Source organism: Protopterus annectens, chromosome 9.part0, assembly GCF_019279795.1.
Source record: "Protopterus annectens isolate FY-2018-M chromosome 9.part0, PAN1.0, whole genome shotgun sequence".
In the NCBI taxonomy this organism is placed as follows: Eukaryota; Metazoa; Chordata; order Ceratodontiformes; family Protopteridae; genus Protopterus; species Protopterus annectens.
The window spans coordinates 126,799,581-126,824,011 of NC_056743.1; the positions used below are offsets into that span (position 1 = coordinate 126,799,581).

A 24,431-nucleotide genomic window follows, 5' to 3' on the forward strand; every position below is an offset into this window, starting at 1 on the left:
ATGTACATGATAGCAATATGTCTAATGGATATTTATGCATGTATCTGTGTAGTTTATCTATTTATTTATGTAAGTTTACCTAGGGTAATGGATTGATCCAGGAGGACTAATTTTAGCCAATTTTCGGGAGACAATACAAAAACAAATATGTCAGTAAAAATAGAACAGTGTGACACACAGTAGTTACATAAAAAATGATGCATATCAACGGTCAGTCCATCAGCATGGAAGGCAATAAGAACAAAATATATATACAGTTGTGCAATCAACATGTTATTATATTACTTAGTACAGACACCATTTACAGGCTTCAAGTATCAGTTCAACAAAGAAATAGCTATAAGTGGGAGTAAGAATTGTTAAGAGTTAAGTTATGGCTGAATATGAAAAACATCAACATTTTGCTTGTTTTTGCATACGTACAGGTAGCGTCAGAATGAATTGTTTGGCTGACTGGCAGTTCCTAATTCTGTTTTTTGGATTCATCTCAAAGTTTAGGACTGAAAATGAAAAAAGCATGTTCTTTGGATATTAAAGTATTATTCGGTCCTTGTAGAACTGAGGCATCCTGGACATAATGGCACAGTTGAGACTGTAGAGTTTTTACTATCATTTCAATTTGAGTATAGGCAAAGAATCTACATGACGTGCCTCGTAAGTTAACATCAGCAGAAGTGGTCAGCCCAATTCTGTACTGTTTGCCAGTTAGCTCACTTAAGCGTTAAATGGTGACTCTTGCAACAGGTTTTGAGAGAGAGGGAAGAATCTGCAAATCCACTTGGAAAATTCAGTAAAATTCAGAGAGAGTTTTCTTAGAAGTATAGACAAGAAAGGGTAGATTATATTCCAGCTATGTCTACAGAGGTTACTTTCACGTGGTTCTACATTCTGCCTCTGTGCAGTTACTGGCCTTTGTAATATCAGAAATCTTGGTAACAGAAAGACAGCTCACGGTTTCCCTCTCCCTCTTCAGTGTGGTGAGTGATGAGCCAGTGTGTCTAAGAAGTTACCTGTCACTAAGATGTTTGTGTTGTTGGTGTGGTTCAGTGTGCTAGACTTGGAGTGTTTTTGCTCAGGGTGACTCAGTTATGCTAGGAATCTATGAGATGAATGATTGACCTGAATATGCATGACGCCAGTGCAAATCCAACATCTATCTGCTTGTACTTTTACATGTATACCTGTAATATTTGATTCATTCTGTAACTAAAATGTGTAGTGCCCTCATATTAGATCATTTCTGTTCATTAGAAAATGTCCGAGAATGAACTGTAGAAGAGACCATAAAGGAGCTAATGAAGCATCCTGACAAATAAAAGCATATCAGGTTTGGGCACAATGCACGGACTAAGTAGCAACTTGTCTGCTGTCAATTTCCAAGTTACACTTGTACCTGTTTTTCTTTACTACTTCTGCTTTACATATACCTTTATTTCTCAGTCTTTTACATTTATATGCCTTCCTTATTGAAACTTTGTTAACCAGATAAGTCCAGTGGACAGTACAGTTTCTTTTCAGTGATGAGTAATGTGTGGTTAAGTGACTGTCTCTGAGTCAGTCTAAATAAAGGCTAAAAATAAGTCTATTTTATGGACAAAATGTTTATTGTACTTAGTGGATTACAGGCTATGGACTTGCTCAATTTACAAGAATGTGTTGGAATGGATGTGTTAATGATATCAAAATACTAGCTTGTCTTACCAGAGCAACCTGCTCTAGGAGGTGAATGGTTTGAATAGTAACTGCAGTGGCTTTAAGATTATATGCCATTCATTGTGTGTTGTGCGTACCACAAGAAAGGATGGGTATTTCTGAGACGTAGTCAGTGATGGACACCAGCACTAGGCCAGCGTTTAAGTTATCTTGTGCCCAACCCCGTTATTGTACTTTGCTTATTTAAGTCCTGTGTGTACATGTTCATTATTGATTTTCTTGTTGTTTATTGCAAATAATTCAGTGAAAGAAAGAAATCACACTAAGTAAGCCAAAGTCACTGCTGAATATTACAGCACGAATTTAAAGGACAATGCCAGACTTTTTTCTTTTATTCTTTTCTGTTTGCATTTTCTCGTGCGTCTCTCAAAACCTGGTGGAGCTGTCCTTGAGAAGGGTTGGGAGAAGTGTAACTAGGGGAAGTTTAAGGAGCTTTAGACAGTTCTTTAGTTCTGTCTGCTAATCCTATCTGCTCTGAAGATCTGTAGTGTTTCAATCACTTCTGTGACATGACTGCTACTAGCCTTATTGAAAGTCACATGCTTTTAGAAAACATAAGATGATGCAAAGGTTCATGCGACAGTAGACAGATTCCTGCGCTCATTCCATTCAATATTTTTCCTTGATTAAATTCTTGATGCTAAAATTTTTAGTGCCTTGTATGTGTTCTTACTGTATGTTCTTTACCGGTGGTCTTGTTTTTCGTTGTATTTACATGTCTATAGGGTTACCCCATATTCATTTTTTATGGCCTGTCCTGAAATCAGAATGGTTGCCTGGTAGTCTACAAAACACAATACAAACTACAGTATTCTATGACCCTTTTTTTTTTTTTTTTTTTTTTGAAGAATTCTGAAGATGGCAAAAAAGCCAAAACACAATCTTCCCCACTGGCGTGAAATTTATGTCACAAAATGGGTATGGAGTTGGGCAGTGGGGAGGAAAAGGGCTGGATAAGAGTGAGACTATAGACTGTATAGGCTCAGGTGGATGAAAAGATCCAACAGCACCTGTCAAAAAGACTAGGGCGTTATTAATTTATTGCAGCAAGGAAAACAAGCTTACTTAATATTTATTAAATAGTAAAACCTATATAAAAGTTAAATTCTTTTTCTAAAACTTGAAATAGCAAAACACATTTGTTGAAAATGCCACCTTTTCTTATATAAAACAAAATGACATCTTCAGCTACATTGTCCAGAAGGTATACATCAAAAACATCATTCTTACTTCTGATGATTTTTATGACCCTTTACTCAAGAACAAATAAAATCCTTATGCATATTTTAGATTAGCATGGTGTTTGCCAGAAAATGGGAGAGGGTGAGTAAAGTGTAAATGGTGATGTAAACAGTGTCTGTATTTGTATAGAGTTGTATAAATAGTGTTCATAGCAGTGATATAAAGAATTAATTATTATTAGAGAGATAGTTGTTTCTAATGCAGTAAGTGTTTTGCTAAGTGCGCCTGTTGCTTTTAGACCAGATGTATATTAGGAAGAACTGTTTGATGCAAAATAAAGAAAGAAAGGGCTAAGAAAGACCAATCAGAGTGCATTTGCCCCTTTGTAGAAATGGACTGTGAGTCTAGAGCAGTGGATCTGAGAGAATCATCTGTGGTGTAGAAGGGTCTTGGATAAGAATCTGGATTTCATTCCTGCTAGAGAAATCCGGAGAGATAGCGAGAAAGAGAGGAGGGGAGTGATACCAACACAGACTTCAGTATAAGACTGAGCCAATGTTGTTGTCTTTCAGCTTTTCCCTGTTCGGAGTCGCCACAGTGGATCTCTGGTCTGCTCATGATTGGCAGTGGATTTTTACGGTGCCTAGTTCACAGCCCAATGCCCAACCTTCAAAGAAGGCACACCCACACACGCACACACCTGCCTGCATGTCTTTATAGTTTACTCGAAAATGAGGAGGACATGCAGACTCCACACAGAAGGCACTCCAGCCAAAAATCGAACCGGAGAGCCGCTTGCTGTGAGCCAACAATGCTAACCATTGCACCACCGTGGCTATATAAGACTGAGCCAGTGGATTGTTTAAAAAAAGACGTAGCCAAACGTGTTTGCTGTACACTTAATTAAACTACAAGACTTTTTAGTTTAGCAGAATTTACCTTATATTCACTTGTATATAATAAACTGCATTATTTTTATAAATACTGTCAGTCTCAGTTGTATTAATCTTCCACAATAAGTTGTTCTTCCAAATAAAACTGTGTGCCCACAAGAAGAAAAGCTTTTTTGCTATGGTAGAAATAACAAAGACATGTCTAATTGTCTCAAGCTCCCAATAGGAGCATTACCTTTCTTCCGTTGTTTTTCTGTTTCATTAGTCACCTTACCACTAAAATGTCATGGTCTAGTAACATCTTTTTGGAAAACAAACTTTTGCCCTAGAAACAGTGTTAATTTTAAACCTCCATACAATGAACTGTCACTATATATAAAGTCTTTTGAGAAATCATTCATCTTCTAGTAATTACTTATCACGGTTACTCAGAAATATTCTTACAGATATATCCTGAACACACTTAGTGATAGTTTGGGGAAAAAATGAAATATAAATAACTATACAGGTAATGCTCAGTACATTATGTCTTTCAAAGAAATGTTTGGTAGCATTGAAAATGGACATTTTTCTTACTCGTCTTGGCAGAGACTCACTTTTCTTTTTTTTTATTTCCTGTTTGGCAGACTGTATCAACATCCTTTCTTTCTTATCCTCTACCTGTTGCTAAGCTTCAGACATAGCAGAAATGGGTTTACCAACCACCCTTTGTTCCATTTTCAGTATTAGTTAGAACTCCCCTTGTCCACATTCGTTTTTAGACCATCTACTGCCTCTTTCTTTTGTTATAGTTCCACCCTTACTCTGCCATCTGTCATTCTATTCCTTCCAGAACTACTCCTTCCTTTGAAAGATTAAAGAACTTTTCCCAGTGTCCTGGACAGTTGACCCTCCTCGCAAACCTCATTGTATCTTCCCTAAAATATGCCATAAACCAAGTGGGTACAACCTCGTTAAAACAAAAAAATGAAATAAATAAATAGATACATACATACATGCATACATAAATGTCACTAAAGGTGACTTAAACTTGAAATGCAGATCTCCAACGTCAGCCCCTCCTCACTTTTATATATATGAACTGACCACATTGCCCAATTAGCATACAGACAGACTGAAATACCTACTTACTTTAACTTAATTGATTTGTTTACTGAACTGCTTTAGCTTGAATATGATGACAGGAGCTTAACAAAGAAACTTGCCAAATTTCCTTTAGTTTCTCTGTGTACACAGCAAAAACTAGTTGATTTGCTGACAGTACATTTGTCTTTTTTTTTTATACAGGTCCAAGATGGCAGTAAAAATGTGCCACTGGGAGCTCTGCTTGCGTTGCTTGTTGAAGAAGGACAGGACTGGACACAGGTAGAGGTTCCTGCTGATTCAGGTTCTGTGCCCCCTGCTCAGGATAAACCCGCAGGCGTTCCAGAGACATCACCAGTGGGTCCCAGTGCATCAGCTCCCCAAACTGTCAAACACTATCCTGAGATAACACAGTAAGTGTGGTGTATTGAATTTGTTTGGAGACTTTTACAGTGCATGCTTGTATACTGTATAATAGATATTGTATTTATAATAATATAATGCATTTTAAAGCAAAGATCTTACATTGTCCAGGCTGTCCACTTCTTTGTATGGGACTGGTCACCACCAGGCTGTCCCAAGTAGCCCTACGATTTATCCCCAAATTGCAAGTTCCTTCCCTGACTCCTGCAATGGACTGCTGTTTCCCTCAGCACTCCAAGTCTTGTTTGCCACCATCAGATTTATACATGATTTTCTCTGCTCAAGAGAGTTATGGTGAGTGTTTTATGTTTTTTTTTTTTCTTCTTAGAGTCAAACAATGTTTCTTTCACCCTTTGCTAAATTTGTAATCAAGAATTTTAAAAATGTAACAGATTTTGCTATTTTTCCATGCAAAATTCTACTCTTCTCAGCAGATGGGTTTAATTATGTGATTGCCATTACAAGACGATTAATTTATTAACACTTATGTGGTGTGGAATGTTACACCTCTAGCAGCCTACACACATCTTGCATTCTAGAGCATTTTCTGAAAAATAAATGCAAAAAACATAAGATAACAAATTTAAATATTTTGTGAACAATAAATGCTATCAAAACTGCACAAATAGCAATGCTATAGTTAAGAAATATTCTTTACAATGGTAATAGTTGTTGCATTGTTATTTTTTCCATAAATACTGTAATGTATTATAATGCATCAAAATCCCAAATTATACATTTTTAACTTTCACAAATATTAACATCTTGACAACTATATAACCTAGACATATATTGTTAGAATATTTTTGTTAACCAGACATAAGCTATCACATAACAAAGATAAATTCTTCTATAAGTGCATGCTTATTGCAATACTTACAGAAATATGAAAACATTTGCTGAATTGTATAATTAGCAAAACAAATAAAACTTCATATATCTCAAGATGTGGAACTTACAGATATGAAAGACAATTTTCTTAAAGAACATCTAAGTAAAAAACTAGAAGAAAAACCTAGCCAAGCTAGAGTTTGCACTGTGTGATACCTTAAACCTCTTGTAATAGAGGCCCGTGGGATTTATGCAAATGGCCTCTTAAAGACATTAAGACATTAAGTGATTCAGCTACATGGCTTCTGAATGTCCATGACTTTTTAGAGTGTTTCCTTTTTAAGTCTTTATGGATACATTCAGATCAGTAAAGCCAAACCCCACTATATATGAAATGTATGTTTCAGCCTTCTTATGACCTCATGAGCACAGCAAAAGTGGACTGTTTGTCTATACTTTAGAAACATAGGGTCTTTAAACCCAGCTGATGTCCATAACTGTTACGGTGCCTGCAAAGTATCTCAACTAACATCCAAAGCAAAGTGTAAAAAAGATCACACAAAACATTTAGTAAAAAGTAGAAATAAAAAACCTAGCCAAGTTAGAGTTTTCACTGTGTGATACTTTAAACCTCCTATAACAGAGGCCCTTGGGATATATGCAAATAACCCCTTAAGGCCATCAAGTGCTTCAGCTACATGGTTTCTGAATGTCCATGACATTTTTTACAACATATAACACTAAAAAAATAAAACTGAGCAGTGCTGAATACTGTACAATGTCCCTATGCTTTGAAATAATCGTCTTGGTCGAAACATTTTGTAGAAACATACTTTATTAAAACAAAAAAGTAATAATATTTAGCTATTTCATCCACATCAAAATGTGGACGTCATCAGAATACATTGTTACTCATTCCATTCATTTAAATATCCCTAAGGCACCAATGATTCAGGACAAAAGGATTGGAACTGGAAGAATCAGAGATGGATAAGGAAAGGGGGAAAATTGGACGAAAGACAGTCAGAGGTGGAACAGGAGATAATTAAAACTAACAGTGTAAAATACAGCCTTGGTAATTTTAGTATATACAATTATACTAATACTAAATTAGAAAAATAACATTTCAGTGTGTTCTCTAAGGGCATGAAATGTGTGCCCAATATGAAATTTAATATTGTTGACAACCTGATAGAATTTAAATTATATTTAAGGAAATTAAATTTAGTTCTTTATTTTAAGGACGACAAAGGTTCTGCACAGACATGTGAACTTAAAAGAAAAAGTGAATTTGCACCACTACTACATCCTATGAAAAGGTGGTAACTAATGAATTATATAAGTTACAGCAAACCTTAAAAGCAACGAAGGCTAGAAATAACTTAAGTTCTAAGGGATTGGAGATTTTAAGGGAAATATGTTCTGACCACAGCATTCGTATAATGAAACCTGATAAGGATGGAGGCATGGTATTGTTTAATGCATTAGAATACATTAATAAAATATATACAGTTTTACAAGATTCTGCTAATTTTATGCGAAAATATTGATTAATGAAATCAATATAGCCTATTGGCGTATTGACTTGTATTTGGATGAATTTCAATTGGACAACAGAATTACCTCTGACTTGTATAATTTTTAAAGGTGGAGCATCCTGTGTTAGCCACAATTGTGGGAATCCCCAAAATACATAAGAATAAGTTAGAACCCCCCTTCCGACCAATAATTTCAGGCAGTAAATCTAAAACCTTTCCTTTTGGAGTAGTTATCAACAGATGGCTTAAACATATTTATGGGAAGGTCCCACATATTATTAAAGATTCTTGGGACTTTTTAAGTCATTTGAAACCTAGTGTTTGCAAGGATGGGTTAATATTTTTGACCATTGATGTGGTAGACCTATTTTCATGTATCCCCAAGGAAGACGGACTTGAAAGATTTTGCAGTAGCATAAGAAAGTATGCTGGTTATGAATGGGAGAAAGTCAGTCTGATTGTAGAATTTATGTTAGTAGTCCTTGACAATAATTTTATTTACTTTTAGGAAGAAAATTGCAAGCAGAACAGGGGAGCAGCAACGGGCACTGCCTACGCCCCAATATTTGCTAATTTGGTCCTACTAGATTGGAAAGACCAATACGTCTTCAATAGTGTCCATTGTAAAAATATTAAATGTTACAAAAGCTTTTTGGACAATATATTTATTTTGTGGGATGGCACAATTGAGGACGCTAATAATTTTGTGGGCTATTTGAATGATTCTAGTACTTATTTAAAGTTTACTTATAATTGTAACAGGCATGGTTCCCCTTATTTGGATGCATACGTTTCACACACTACCAATGGTTTTAAGTCCAGGATATATAGAAAGGGCACGTTCAGCAATTCATATTTGGAATTTTCTAGTTGTCATCCTATGAGTCAAAAGAGAAGTATATTAAAAGGGCAGTGCATCAGGGCTGCCAGGATGACATCCAGTTATGAAGAAATGTTGCAGGAAATGGACTTTATAGGGTCCTTATTCAGGGATAGAGGTTACCCCAAGGCTTTGATTGAAGACGTAACTAAGTAAGTTAAGAAAGAATGGGGTAATAAATACAAACCTATATTAGCACAATATTAGCAGATGTAAGTCTTCTTACAGGAGACTCAAAGGACAATGGTTACAGCAGAGCCTGAATATTAGAATACAATCCACATGTACATGTTAGGGATATTATTGTGAAGAATTGGAATATTTTAAAGTGTGATGATGAAGTACATAAAAAGTTGGGGAGGACTCCAACATTTGTGTACAAAACAGGAAATAATTTAAAGAATAAGTTTGAAAGTAGCAGTTACTCAAAAGGCTATGCCTCCAGGGATGGACATACTAGGAAGTGTAAGAATTGTAATCAATGCCATGCAATCTTGGAAAAAGAAAGCATTAAATTAGAAGACATCAATAGTAACTGCAAGACTAAGCATGTAATATACTTAGCTAAGTGCACCAAATGACCAGGATTTTACATCGGCAAAACTGATAGGTGTCTTAAAAATAGAATATATGATCACCTGTATACTATTAAAAGAAAGGACAAAAACGTTGCACTTTACAGACATTTGGAGAAAAGTACAAAATACAGCATATTTAAGTTTGTATACTAGAACAGATCACACCTAATCTGAGAGGTAGAAATATTAAGGCATTACTGGGAAAAAAAGAAGTTAAGTGGCAATTGTTATTAAATGCCACCAATTCCCCTGGATTAAATGATAGTATCCCCATAAAACCAGTTTTGCAAGCAAGGTTGTAGAAATTAGTTTGTAGGTCTAAGTGTCAAAACTGTTTGTCTACATAAATTACAAGAAGTCACTTTATATTAATCAAAGACATTTACAATTTTTTAATTATAGACATAATGGTATTTTTATTCAGTAGTCAGTTTTTATACAGTTTTATATCGCAATTTTCTATTTGAATTCTATGTTTATTCTATGCATATTATTTATGTTGTAACAAAGGTTATTTAATCATAACTATTTTAAATGTCATTGCCAGTAGACAAGACTCTGTCTCTTTAAAAGTTACACTGTTTTAATTATTTTTAGCATCTCCTGCCTTAGGGATATTTAAATGAATGGAATGAGTAACAATTTATTCTGATGAAGTCCATATTTTGGCGTGGTTGAAAGCGCTAAGTCTTATTACTTTTTTGTTTTAATAAAGTGTGTTTCTACAAATTTTCTCGACCGAGAAGCTTATTTCAAAGCAGAGGGACATTGTACAGTGTTCAGCGTTGCTCAGTTTTATTTATTTAGTGTTATACAGTTGGAGGAATGTTTGGATTTATTTTTTACAACATCTAAGGTTTTTGCAGCAGTTTGTAAGTCACTCTGTTTTTGAAGTGTTAAGTACATATGAAACTGCCGCTTATTTTCATAATTACTAGCAAACAACTAGCAATATTCCATTATAGTGATATAAATCATCATTGACAGTGAGCTGACCTGTCTTCCACATTGGTGTTTCACACCATATGCCTCAATAACATGTAGGTCTCTTAGTTATGACAATATGAACGTAAATTTGAAAATATGAATAATAAGTGGCAAACAAAGATTAGTTTCTCCACTGCAGGACATCCAGGACTAACAATCTTAATGTCATTTCATTAATAACTCCTTGGCCTTTATAATACCATCTATTATTAGCTGGTAAGTCATTTAGTTAAAGAAGCCAGACCCCAAAAAAGTTCTGGATATCATAATTCAGTATGGGTGTGAATTGGAAATATACAAGAAAGGCATTTTAGGCTTGAGCGAGTTAATCCATCCATTAAATCTCTAGTATAGTAGTTTTCTTTGTTTCACTAGCTTGTTGATACACTGTGTATTTTGTGAATACTTATTAGAGTTTGTTTGTGTGTAGAAGATTTCAGGTTTCTTCAGCCATAGATAAAGCCTTGGGTTCCAGAAATTGTCACAACATTTCACCCTAGGACACTTTATTATTTATTTCTTTATTTGCCATTTGTTTACTGGGGTGGTCCGACTGGATCTACTGAACCCATTTTCAGTGGATGCCCAGGGAGAAAAGCTACACATACAGTACAGTTCAAATACAGTATAGTCCACAAACAATACAAGCAACATGAGGAATACTATACAAAAATAAGTTGATTGAACGTAAAGTAGGTTACAAGATATACTACACATCTAGACAGTTCTATAGACAATTTTAGTCATCCTAACAACATATACATAGCCTATGAGTAGATAAAGTGTATAAAAATAGTATGTGGGTAGTTCATAGGGTGCTATCTTGATAGTGTGGAAAAGATTATGAGATTACCTCATGGCAGAGTACCTTCATTGCAGTCTGCCATTCTTCAGTTACTCCACCGTGCTCCACCTACCTATTTGGTCCTCAAGATACTAGGCCATATGGAAGCAACAATCATCAACATACTTCATGCACAACATCACATAAGGGTGTTGCACTGGATTCCCAGAGTATAATGGTCATGTCTGGTGTCAGAACTGAACAAGACAGTTTGCATATCTAGAGCATCTAGGACTTATCTGCAGTGATGGTTACATATTCAAAAACAGATAGTTGGGTGTCCCTTTGCTCCTCATCTGTGGACAGTCATAGTTACCATGGATGCATTTGTTGTAAGGTAGGGGGCATTGTTTAGAGTAGGAGCCCAATAAATATGCACTCAGCAAAACGCCAACCTGCACATCAACATACTGAAGATGAGGGTGGTCCTCCTAGCACTGTGGGCCTTCTAGGACTTTTTTTCTTAGCGTGTCATAGCAATTCACACTTGCAGTTTCTTAGCAGTGTATTTCAGTAGCAATTAGGTTGGCTGCAGGCCATACAACCAGCAGTAAATGCAGCAATTTCTTTGACCACATTCCTGTACAGGGACAGACTACCAGGGATGCTCTAGTTCACTGTTGTCCACTGGGACTTCTATAGGCCTGTCTACCACTACCTCTGCTCACAGGATTCCTACAAAAAGCCAGACTGTGCAGCAGTACTCATAGCCTCATTCTGGTCTCACCAAGTCTTGATCCTCTCTCTTTGGCCAATTAAAAAAAAAGAAAAAAACAAGAGACTCCTACTTTCATATCTTTTACCTGATCTGCTTTTCCATCCATCCTGCAGTCCTCACCTAGACATTTGGTCCTTAAAATTAACCATATGATTTCTCTAATTCCCTTGATGGCTGGGGATTCCTTGTACCAATCACACTATATCGCAGAAATCTTCCAGTAGGAAGCTGTATAAAGACAAGTGGATAAAGTTCTCCCCATGAACAATTCAGTGAGGCCTAGACATCTTTTCAGCCCAGGTGCCCTCAGGTTTACTATTCCTGTCTTCCTCATTTGATGCTGATTCTAGCTTCTCCACTGTCAAAGTCAATCTGCAAGCAGTATCAGATTTTCATCCAGATTTCAGCTTTCACAACTTGACATCACATGCATGCAAGGCCTTTCTAAAAGGAACCTTTCTCCGTTGACCACCTATTACCGATCCCTTTCCTCCTTAGTATCTTAACTTTGTTCTGGAGACACTTGCCTCTCCTCTATTTGAACCAGTCAGTTCAACTGATTTTAAGTAACTATTGAAAAGCACTCTTTATAGTGTTTGTCAGCTCAGCAAAGAGATTTTCACAGTTGTAGGCTGCCCTCCTCAATGATCTTCCACAATGACGGGGTCTCCTTACGAGTCAGCCCTTCCTTTATGTCAGAGATAGCATTTGAAACAATCATTATTCAAGCTATTCACCTTCCTTTGTTTTTCCTCAGTATTCTACTTGAGTAGAGTACACTCTGCATTTTCTTGATGAGCACAGACAACTGAGATTTTACTTGCAATGAACAAAACAACAGAAAACCTGACCAACCAGTGGTATCCTTTGAATCTGCAAAATTCTGACCAAAGGTTTCATGGTAACTCTGTCCAGATGTCCTTCGGGCTGTATGTCTTTCATATACACCTCAAGTAATAAGACTGTTCCAGTCAAACCAAAAACACATTCTACCACATCTGTGGCCTCCTCATCTGGCTTCTTTAGGAACTCTTCCATAGATGACATTTGTGCTACGGTGAAATGAACTTCACTGCATGCTTTTGCAAGCTACAGTAAGCTAGATATGATCTCTAGATCCAAGTCTTCCTTCATGGTCACCATACTCCATGACATTCTGTCACGATGCCACCTAAGTTGTCTAGGCTACATTTTTACTATAATGATGGATCTCAGCTATCTGAATTTTCCATGTCCATCCACTTCAGCAACCCCCCTACCATTACTGTTGTATGCCTGCCAGACCTAGTACAGTTTTCTGAGGCCTTTCTAATTGTAGTCCAAAGAATAATAGGTCTTTAACATTAGGATTATATCTCCAGTGGGAAGTTATGGCAAACTTAATTTGAAGTGCTGAGGGAGGAACTGTGCATTGCTGGAGTCAGTGGAGGAGGTTAAGATTTGTAGAGAAGTTTTAATCCTGGCCAGAACCATCAGGTGGTGGCAAGTCTCATATATCGAAGTGGATGTACATAGATAATTAAGATCTAACTTTATGATCAACATAAAATTAATATATTATTTGGGTATGACAAAAATCTCAGCTTACCTGATTTGAAAATATTGATTTGGATAAAAAGTGGCAGATTCATGGATAGTTTTAGATCACTACCACTTCTGGCAGTGAGGCAGTAATTATGTTGTGGACATCTGTACTTTGTGGATTATCTATAGCTAAAATAGGCAAACATTAAAACTTTATAAGTGTTGGTATATCCAGGAAGTTTGTGGTTCAGTGTGAAGTTAATGTGTGTTATATCAAGAATAAATCTGCCATAAAATTGAAATTCGGGTGCAGTGGTCACTAGAGCTATTTAGTAGAAATTTTCATGGAGCATGTATCTAAGGTCATTGGTGTCCTTGTTGAATTTTTCCCCTTTTTTGCTATATCTCACAATGATGAAATGTTAAAATGGTTGTCATTTCCATTTTTGAAAAGTGACACAGTTAAAGCTTGCTTTACAAAAAAAAGAATGCTTTCTGCTGTTTTGATGTTTTTTTTTTTACTTTACAATTAGGTATTTTAAAAATTGTGAGCGATCTACCCTTGAAAGTGTTCTAGTGGTGATGTATAACAGGATGACTTGATAGCAGATTGCATTCTGATAGAGAAGCCTCCTCTCAGTTTTTATCAGCTATTTCCACAAGTAACTTCTAGATCCTGAGCTACTACTGTATGCAGCTGCCCTTATGATAACCAGGCATTTTCATTTTGTTGCTAATGTCATGACTTCCCTCCAAACTAACTTTTCTAGACTGGCTTTCTCATTTATAGCAGTGCAGCTGTCAAGCTGTGTTATCAAAACCATGGTTATGTTGCTTAGTGCACCTTTCAGATATGGTAAAGTTTCAACAGCATGGGGTATCCATATCCCCTCTAAGACTGTGCTAGAAACAGTAACTCAGATGAGATACCCAGGGCTCTAATTTGACCTTTCTTCTAACTTTAATTTGCTTTACCAAAATATGGATTAGTGCACTTATCTAAATTTGTTTTAAAATTTCTCACTTTCTTTAGACTTCCAAGGCACATTGATTTATATGTTCATAGGCTCATAGGTTGGTACTAGGCTAACTGTCTTTGTGGGCCTTTTTAAGCCTAGCCAGTTACCAGCTGTGAGAATCAAACTCTGTACCTTGTGTCTGCGAGGCAAATGCCTTAACCATTACACCACCCCCTCCCTTAACTTCAGCTCTCCCAGTGTGAAAACAGAAACTGAGAAACAGCAGCCAGTGATATTGTCAGCTTGAGAAAAATTCAGTTACTGGCTAGAAACTACCCTGTCTGGATGCCAGCGAAAAAGAAACTAAAAGAGCCTGAAAGAAAATCAGCTAGAACAATGAAGATAAAGGACTGACTGGGAAGAATCATGCAACTGTCCAGCAAAATGTAGTTCAAGCTCCCGCTTTGGTGCAAGACATGTCTTCCTGTAATCTAGAGGAAAAAATAAGTCAAATATGCTCAGAGCTAAGTATATCAACTCAAATAAAAGGCTGGAAACAAAATGGAAAAATCTTTAAACAGATATTCAGATGAGCTGATAAAACTGCAAAAACCATATCAAAATGAAGAAAAGGTTAGCTGAGTATGATACTTTTCAAGAAGAGATGTTTCAGAAATGGTTTAATTAGAGGACAGAGCATATAGGAACAATCTAAGATTGTCTGCTGTACCAGGGAAACAAGAAGTAACAGGCTGTATTCATTTTATGAAAGCACAAATAAGTGACTGGACTGGTATTCCAAAGTTGGAACTGTTAATTGAAAGGGCACACTGTGTGTATGCTCTAAATATGGCCATTTGAAAACAGCCAAAACTGTTAATAGAAAATTTACAAACCTACCAGTAGAAATAGTTGATCCTGACAAAACTGTGGCAAAAGGGCAAAGTATTAAAAGTTGGAGACAGTAGAGTGTTTTTGGAAAATGATTATTCACTGTACACCAGACAGAAGAGAAACAAATTTATTTCAGTAGTTGGGGAATGTTGAGAAGCAGGTATGAATCTCAAGATGCAGTATCCAGCTGCTTTCAGAATATTTTTTTTTGGAGGATTAAAGTCATGTTTTGATGCAGAACAGGCTAAGGAGGAAATGCAAAAGTCTGTCCAACAAAAAACGAGTCACCAAACAGAAGTGGGCACTACTTCTCATTCTTCTGATAATAAAGCATATCAGAGACTTTGTCAGTGACTCCTTATCCACTGTTCCACAGGAAAATACCGAGAGACAGAAAAGCACAGGAGTTGCCCAGAAGAATTTGGAGTACCATGGAATTGAACTGGAATTTGGAGATGGAAGATGGAAATGAACAGGAAAAACCAGCAACATTGAAATTAGTGAATAAATGTGAGACCACAAAGCAACAGTCACATTTTGTTTAATACGGCTGTATCAGAATAAATGGAATGAGTGGACTTTTGTTGACTTTCTTAAACTTGTGAAGAACTGAAAAGCATTTGCCTCACTTCATATCATTAATGTTTGGAAGGACTCTGAGGGGAGGGAAGAAGAGGGAGAAAGGTAACTAAATAAAACAATTTATTTTCGTAACTGTATTTCTATGAAAATTTCAGAATATAAATTGTGTATTTTATAGTAAAGTATTTTTAGTTGTTTTTGTATGTGATAAAGTTATTAAAGTAAATATGCAATTTTTTCTTATTCATGTTCTCTTTCTTTATATTTTGGTATTAAGAAATTAGGTAGTGTAGTGCAAAAAGAAAAGAAAATCTAGACAAAATTATTACGTTAATAGGCTGTAATCTTGGGTTGTTAAAGTGGGAGAAGGGCTGAAAAAGTAAACAGATCATTATATATGTAGAGCTCATATGTTTTCCCTTACATTTGCATAGGTGAATGTCTGGATTAAGTCCCTTGGCTTAATCTAATAAGAAATCTTAAGTGAAAGCAAGTATATATGAGAACACTGAATGTAGTGAAAAGTTTTCCTTTAGCAATAAATGTTTCAGATTGTCTTTCAGGCTGCAACAGAGATACATTTTTCTTTTTTTCTCTTGCTTTCCATGGAGGCAGTCTGATAAAAGGACAAAGAATGTTACTTCTTTAAAAACTAAAAGTTAATGATTTATGAAAGAATGCAAGTAGTTTTCATATGGGGGGGGGGTAAGTAAAGACAAAAAATAAAACAGACATCAGTGTAAGTAACATGTGCCTTAGAATGGATGCCTTCAATTTCAGGTTAATTTGGGCCTATGGTAGCAGGTGTCTGCTTGGCAGAAATGTTCATATCAGGAAGGTTAAACTTCACTATTTGAAGATGTATATAGTTATGTTTGTTTTTATTAAGTTGACAGGTTGTAGTATTCTGAGGGGGTTTGGTTTTGTTTGAAGATTTTTATTAAAACAAAATGTCTTGTAAAATGTGACATATGTTCCAATGTTGATGATAAGAAAAACTGTATAAAGGATTAACCTGCCAAACATTAATGAGTGCATGTGTCACAAAAACTGGAAATATACATTTAAAAAAGCCACCATATACAATAGGCTGGAATAAAGACTTCTTAACCAAAATGGAAGCACTTTCCATATTATTTTGAAATGTAAATGGTCTCACAAGTATAGACAAAAAGGAAATAATCCTTAATTATTTTAAGAAATGCAGATTACAAAGAACAATGCTACAGGAGACATATTTGGAAAGAAATGAGCATGTGAATTTGATAAAGAATGGATTTCAGGGTGGATATTATGAAGAATTTCAGGGATAAAGGAAAAGAGGAGTACTTATATTAATTGCTAGAGGAGCGCCACTAGTGATAGAACAGGAACAATTATAATAATGGTGGATTTGTAGTAGTAAGGGGCTACTGGCATGGGATGAGGACTACACTGGCATGTTTTTATATTCGACCTAAAACTGTTATTTTGGAGCTTAAAAATTTTTGAGCGAAATAATTAGCTTTTGGCAAGGAATATTACCTGTAGGTGGGACTGAAATTTGATTTGCAACAACGAGGATGTATCTGAGTGGGCAGGAAAGGAAAATATAACAAGAAGGTAGATTTCTGAAGACATTTATGAAAATATTTGGTAAAGAAAAATGTGATTTCAGTATTAAGAACTTGGAGAGAATTTACATATTTTTCCTCAAGGTATAATAAATGGCCAAAGACTTGACAGAAATGATATTTCACAGGAACACATCCATTTAACTGAGAACTTCGTTGCATATCCAATAAATATGTCAGATCATGCACCAATAATTACAAAGATAAAAATCTTTAAATAAAATGTAGTAAAGATGAGACACTGGGGCTTCCCCCACATACCTGTTAAGAAGAGACAAATTTAAGGAATGGGTAGTGGAAATTATCTATGAGTTATTAGAGAAGATAGAAAGTATTCCAAATGTTACAGTGAGTGGGATAAAATGAAGGTGGAATTTAAAATTAGGGTAGAAATAAAACAAAAACAGGTCTAGTCAAGAAGTAATAGGAATTATTTAGTGAGGCTGACAAAGGTTAAAGTATTACAAAGAAAGGGGACTCTCATATAACAAGAAAAGGCACAATTGCAGAGTACTAAAGAGAAAATAAGGGAGCAGCTGGATAATGTACAAAAGTTTAGAAAGACTGCTGTTAAACAACTGTTTTTGATGATAACTCCAGAGCACAAACATTTTTTGGCACAATGACTTAGGCAAAAGAAAGTAGAAAGGGTTGTTGACAAACTTGGGAGCCTATAACAAGAAAAACAACCAGAGATCATGTAGCGGTTTTAGAGATATTTCTGAAAGTTTATGAAAATTTGTATAAAGCTGAGAAATGGAGAAATCAAGAAAAAGCACAAATGGAAATATATATAGAAGACTTAAATATGTCATGGTTAGCTCAATAACTAACTGTGAAGATAGGCGGAGATGAGACAAAAATGGTGATTTATAACCAATCTGCTGAAAATTCTTCAAGAATTGTATGGTATTCAGGAGGAAGTTTGGAAGCTAGGAGGGAAGAAAGTGACGAAGATCTGGAAGGTTTTGTTTAACAGTATGTTAAAAGGAGGGGAGGCACCAACATCCTTGAAAAAGCTGTGGTGGTTGTAATACCCAAAGACAATGAAGACCCGTCTGATTTCAGCTTTATATTGGCCTATTTCATTTTAAAACCATGATTATAAAGTGTGTATGTCTATAGTAGGTAAAACATGCCACTTGCAATCCCAAAATTGATAGATATGGACTAGTGTGGTTTTGTTGAGGGGAGGCAGTCATTTTATAACATTAATAGAGCAATGTTGATCCAGAAGGAAGCAGAATGTAAGAAAATACCACTTTTATTGATGAGTCTTAATGCAGAAAAAGCATTTGACAAAGTAAGCCTGAATCTTGGAAGTAGGGCAGTGGAAGCATTTGCATTTTCTGATTTAGAAATTAGGTTAATTAAAAGGATATATGAGGGGTCAGGGTCAACAATCAATGTGGGAGGCTACCTCTTTGATAAGTTGTGTCTGAACTAAGGAACTGGACAAGGGTGTCCTGTTTTCCCTTTGTTATTTGCATTATATTTAGAATCATTGGCAAAGAAAATAAGGGACTCAGAAACTCAATGATATAATTGGTATGGTGTTTAAGAAAAGTTGGCTTTGTTTGGAGATAATATTATTTTGTACCTGATGGAACTAGAAAAAGGACTTCTCAGTGTTGTGGGATATTCTGAGACAGTTTTTTTCAGGATATAAAATGAATGAAGATAAAACAAAGGCCAACGCTTTCCAAAAACACATATTAACATCACATACAAAGACCATAAACCAAACTAACATACAAGTCATGTAGAACAAACATATTTAACAAATAAATGTGGGAAATAGAGACATGGAATGTTAAAGGAGTCCAAAATAAAGAAAAAAGAAAACTATTTTTGCATCTTACCCTAAAAACCAAAAACAATCTTATATTAATACAAGAAACACACTTAACTACAGAACAATGGACAGAAATTAGGGAAAAAAGGATAAGACAAATTATAGCAACAGGGGATAAAACAAACAGTGCTGGGGTTGCCATAATAATTAAAAATCAATTCCAAGACAAGATATTTGAGACCAAGGCGGACAAAGAGGGAAGATGGTGTTATATAACATTTACCAACCCAGGATTACCAAAACCTATAATGGTGCTTAATCTATATGCACTCAGTAGCAACCAACATCACTTTTTTATGTCACTTTACCCAATTCTAAACCAACTTAAAGATCACTACCTAATAATTGGGGGTGACTCGAACACATATCAAAACCCAGAAAGAGACAAATCTACCCCAATTAAAACACATAATAAACAAGCCACAATAGCTCTAAATGAACTTAAACAAGACTTTAAACTATATGACCCTTTTAAATATGGGAATAACAAGAATAAGTCCAGGAAATTCACATTCTACTCACAGTGCCACAAAATATGGCCATGAATAGACTTCTTTTTAATCTCAGACATACTCATTAACTTGGATCCAATAACACTTATACACACTAGATTTTTATCGGATCATTCCAAAGTCCCATTGTTTATCAACTGGGACAAAAAACTGTACTTAGCTAATAGAGGTCATAACTGTTCATTGAATCCTAACCTGCTCATCAAAACAGATGTAATAAAAGAAGCTGAAGAAATATTAAAGACAACCATTGCAAATATCTCCAGATCCTAAGTCCCAATCGACATAGAATGGGCTGCAGCCAAATCACATATCAGAGGAACATTCATCAAAAAAGCAGCATATTATAAAAAATACAACTAAAAGAGCAATATACATTGAAAGGGAAAATAGAACAACTGGAAAGAGAACTACTAAATAATCCTAATAGCCAAACTGAAGTTGATCTCCTAAAATTACAGAGACCTCTATATGTTAGAAACCAGAAATCAGTCATTTTATGAGGTAAGAATGTTAGCTAATTACGCAGAGGAAGCCCAAATACCATCCAGAACATTGGCCAGAATCATCTCTCAACATAAAACCAACTCAGATATATCAGAAATAAATTATAAGGATAAAAACTGCACAAGAAATGAAATTATCAAAGTATTCAAACAAATATATTCTCAAATCAAAGCTTTTTCTTCAAAAACTAAAATTCCCTAAACTAAATTTAGATCAACAAAAAAAAAAAATAACGGAACCTATTTCCATCAATGAGATAAGCACAACAATTAAACATTTATAGTCACATAAGGCCCCAGGACCGGACGTCAGAATTTTATAAAACTTTCACACACCCCCCCCCAATTGCTAAACTACTATACTATGTGCTGGATATTCACTTCACTGCTGCCAAAACTATTTTCATACTAAAAGAGTATGCAGACCCCAAAAACCCAGATAGTTATAGACCCATCTCCCTTTTAAATATAGATACAAAGATCCTGACCTTAATACTCGCAAATAGATAAAAAAACCTGATGGAGAAAATCATTTCTCCAGAACAATCTGGGTTCACACCACAAAGACAGACCAGCGACAACACTCTAACATTGGATGCATTAATATCTTTTGCAAATCAGAGGAATATTAATATCTATGCAATGGTAGTAGATGCCCACAAGGCATTTGACAGGGTCAATCTAGAATTTTTACTTCAAACATTACCTTATTTTGACATACCTATCAATTTCATTCAGATCATCCAAATTATCTATAGCAATCCATACACATCCCTATATATAAATAAAACATGGTCAAATAGAATTATGATAAAAAATGGAACAAGAGAAGGATGTCCATTATCGCCTTTTCTATTCAACCTATACCTAGAACCCCTGTTTCTTTATATTAAGCAAAACACATACCATAACACCCCCTCAACACACAACTTCAAAGTATATCTCACCGCTTTCGCAGGTGATCTGAACATATACATCACTATACCAAACTCAGACATAACCAAAATAATAACTGCAATTGAATAATTTTCAACCATGTCTAACTACAAATTAAACCTCAATAAAACTAATATCTTCCCCTTAAGGCCGCCCAAACTTATCTCATTAATACCACTAATAGATACAATAAAAATTAAAGAAGAAACTAAATATCTGGGAATTACTTTCTTCCAGAGCAACAAGGAATTCTACCAGCATAACATAACTCTTAAATGGCAAAGCATAATGCAAGACTGTAAAAGGTGGAATAACCTTAAGCTACCATTTGTGGCCAAAGTATCAGTAATCAAAATGAACATTTTACCTAGACTAATATATATATATATTCATGACATCACAGATAACCTATACATAATAAATTTTTCAAACAAATTCATACCTTCCTAGCAAAATTCATATGGGAACCCCAAAAAAAAATAGAATCTCGTATCAGAAACTAACACTTCCCAAGAGCAAAGGGGGTCTGAACCTGCTAGATTATAAAACTTATTACTCTATTACCAACACTAACAGAATATTGAGAATAGCAGAACATAACCCGACAATGAAAACTTGGTCACCTCCTTGGGTGACAATATTCTATAGGTACATTAAAGCACCAGGCAACAATCCCAAAGTGCCTCCCTTTTTAAACAAAAAAGATTTACAAACCTACAACATTATAGATCCCTTAAAACATTCTATAAATATAACACAGAAATTCTTTCATTCCTTAAATCTTGGGCAAGCTATGGTAACACTACAACCCCTCCATAAAAATCCAAATCTAAAAATAAATAAGATGCTATATCTTGACTCTTTTCCTCAATTAAAGGACAAACTAATCTAATATATCTACCCATACCTTAACTGTACAATCCAAGAAATGAGATGTAACCTATATCTACCCAAATCATATATAATAATTCTAAGACAAATCAAAGTTTGTGTTCCAGCTACCTCCAAAACTTTACTTAATAGTGACATGGAAAACTGTACTCTGCTTTGGAAGACTATTCTTACAACAAGGAAAACAATATCTAACTCATATAAAATGATAGGCAAAATCATATTTCAGAAGGACCTCCTTTTCTCTAACTATTGGAGGAAATTGAAACCATCCATAGACGACCAGCAAGTAAGTCATGCAATCAATCTAACACTGAAAAGTATACCCCTTAAAAACTGTCATACAGGCAGCTCATGATAAATAATAATAATGCATATTACACCCGCAATACTCAACAAATACAATACCTCCAAATCACAATACTGCCCACACTGTAAGGACTAGGTAGCAGACCTAATGCATATATTTTGGAGTTGCAAATGTGTGTACAAACTCTGGAATTCCCGCAAGATACAACTGCAAAAAATGGGATATCAAACATCAACACAAACATGGGAATTTACCCTTCTACATATTCACCCATCTAACTTATCAGGAAAACAAGCAAATATAATACTTTTCTTACTAATGAAGCTATACATAGCTCTCAGATGGTTAGAATAACAAATATATCTTGGGAGGGATTCAAAAAATAGCTATAAAACATCTTTTAGCCCATAAAATAGTAATGGATAAAAGAAACAAAAATATGAAAGCCCGAGAAACTTGGGAACAAACCTTTAACATCATATTAGCATAAGACATCATACATACTACATAGTAACAAGGTACAAAGAAACCTAGAAATATACACATGATCACACAGTCAAACTATGGACTTGAAATCCTTATTGTATGTGCTGTTTTTATAACAACGGGATTGAGTGAGAAAGCATCTTTGTATATAGTGTAAATGGATATGTTTTATGACTTACGTTACTATATTGACTACAATGTATAACACTCACCGATGGTCATGCTGTAAGAATGGAAATGATCGTGATTTATATAAATGAAAAAATGAAAATAAAAATTATTGAAAAAAAAAAAAAAACAAAGGCCAAAGCTATAAACTATGACCCAACACATGAAATGGTCCAGCAATACCCATATTTATGGGAACATGATAAAATGAAGTGTATAGGAGTATGGATTAAGTGAGATAAGTTGATCATCCCAATACAACAATGAGGTTTAGGATTTCCTGATTTGAAGGGATATTTTAGAGCTATACAGTTAAGGCTGTTGTACATAACACAAGCAGAAAGCTATAATTCAAAGTGGAAAGGGATGATGCTAAATCAAGGGGGTAATTCAAGAAATAAGGAAGGAATAGGATGTTGGATGCAGATCCTTAAGGAGAATAACAGCAATCTTACAGAATATTATATTCATAAAGTAGCAGAAAGTATACTATGAAATAAGCCAACACACGAATGGAGAAATGAGATTCTGCTCATAGGGATGACTGCAATTAGGGCTGCAAAGAATAGAAAAGTGGTGGCTGGAATTTACTGGAGAAAGAATGCAAAGGCACCAAGTTACTGGGAACAAGTAATTAGAGTAGGAAAGGTGATAGAATGAGGCCACGAAGGATTTTTGATTTCAGGGTAGTGATTGCCTTCTGTATTAAGGATTGATATTAGAGTACAGACAAAGTGAAAGAGAGAGGGGAATCCTAAATGAAGGACTTGCACTGGCTGAGTTGTTAGCTGAATCTAGGAAAAAGGGATAATTAGAAAGGCATACAAAATATTGCACAGTAACTAAAGGAATCAATCAGAAGAGGTCAGAAAAGATTGGGAAGAAAGATTACATATGCAGTTCACAAAGAAACAATGAGAGGGCATGTGTATGACTCCCAAATATGTAACAAAACCTAGAAGATTTAAGATTTTTGCCTGGAAGTGTTTGCATAGATACTTTTATACGCCAAGCAGACTCTAAAGAATTTTTCCTCAAGTAGATGGCAGATGTTGAAGGTATGATGGGAAGGAAAGAGGTAACTGGTAACCTTTGTTTTTAGAGAGTAATAAGCTGGCAGACTTTAAAAATTCCCCACAGAGTCCTCTGCCAGGAATACTGGGTGAGCAAATGAGTGTAACTAAGGAAATGATTTTTTGATCTGGTATACAGGATCTGAATTGCCTAGACACAGTAGAACTTGTTAAGTTTAATTCTGGTGTCTGCTAAAAAAGCATTTACTAAAAAAAAAAGACTTGAAGTAGTGCATATTGTAACAGAGATAAAAGAACAGGAAGTGGGATCTTTAGAAAGGGATGGGAGTAAAATACATAGAAAAAATGGAAATTACGGGAATAATACGTGCAGAAAAAAATGTTTTAGAGGAGGAATAATTAAAAGAAGGCAGGAATTGAATAATTTATGATGAAGTCTGCAGTTTGCAGACGAAAGCGCTTAATCTATGTGTGATTATTAAATATTCTTA

The 24,431-nt window shown here is 35.2% G+C and overlaps 1 protein-coding gene across 2 annotated transcripts in view; it reads left to right on the plus strand.

Moving 5' to 3' along the window:
- Positions 1-24,431, plus strand: part of PDHX (pyruvate dehydrogenase complex component X) — a 1,629,376-nt gene that overhangs the window by 715,220 nt on the left and 889,725 nt on the right. For both annotated transcript variants that reach the window (XM_044082641.1, XM_044082640.1), the window contains one exon: positions 5,076-5,284. In XM_044082641.1, coding sequence (XP_043938576.1) covers positions 5,076-5,284 — 209 coding nt within the window. The remainder of the gene's footprint in view (positions 1-5,075; positions 5,285-24,431) is intronic.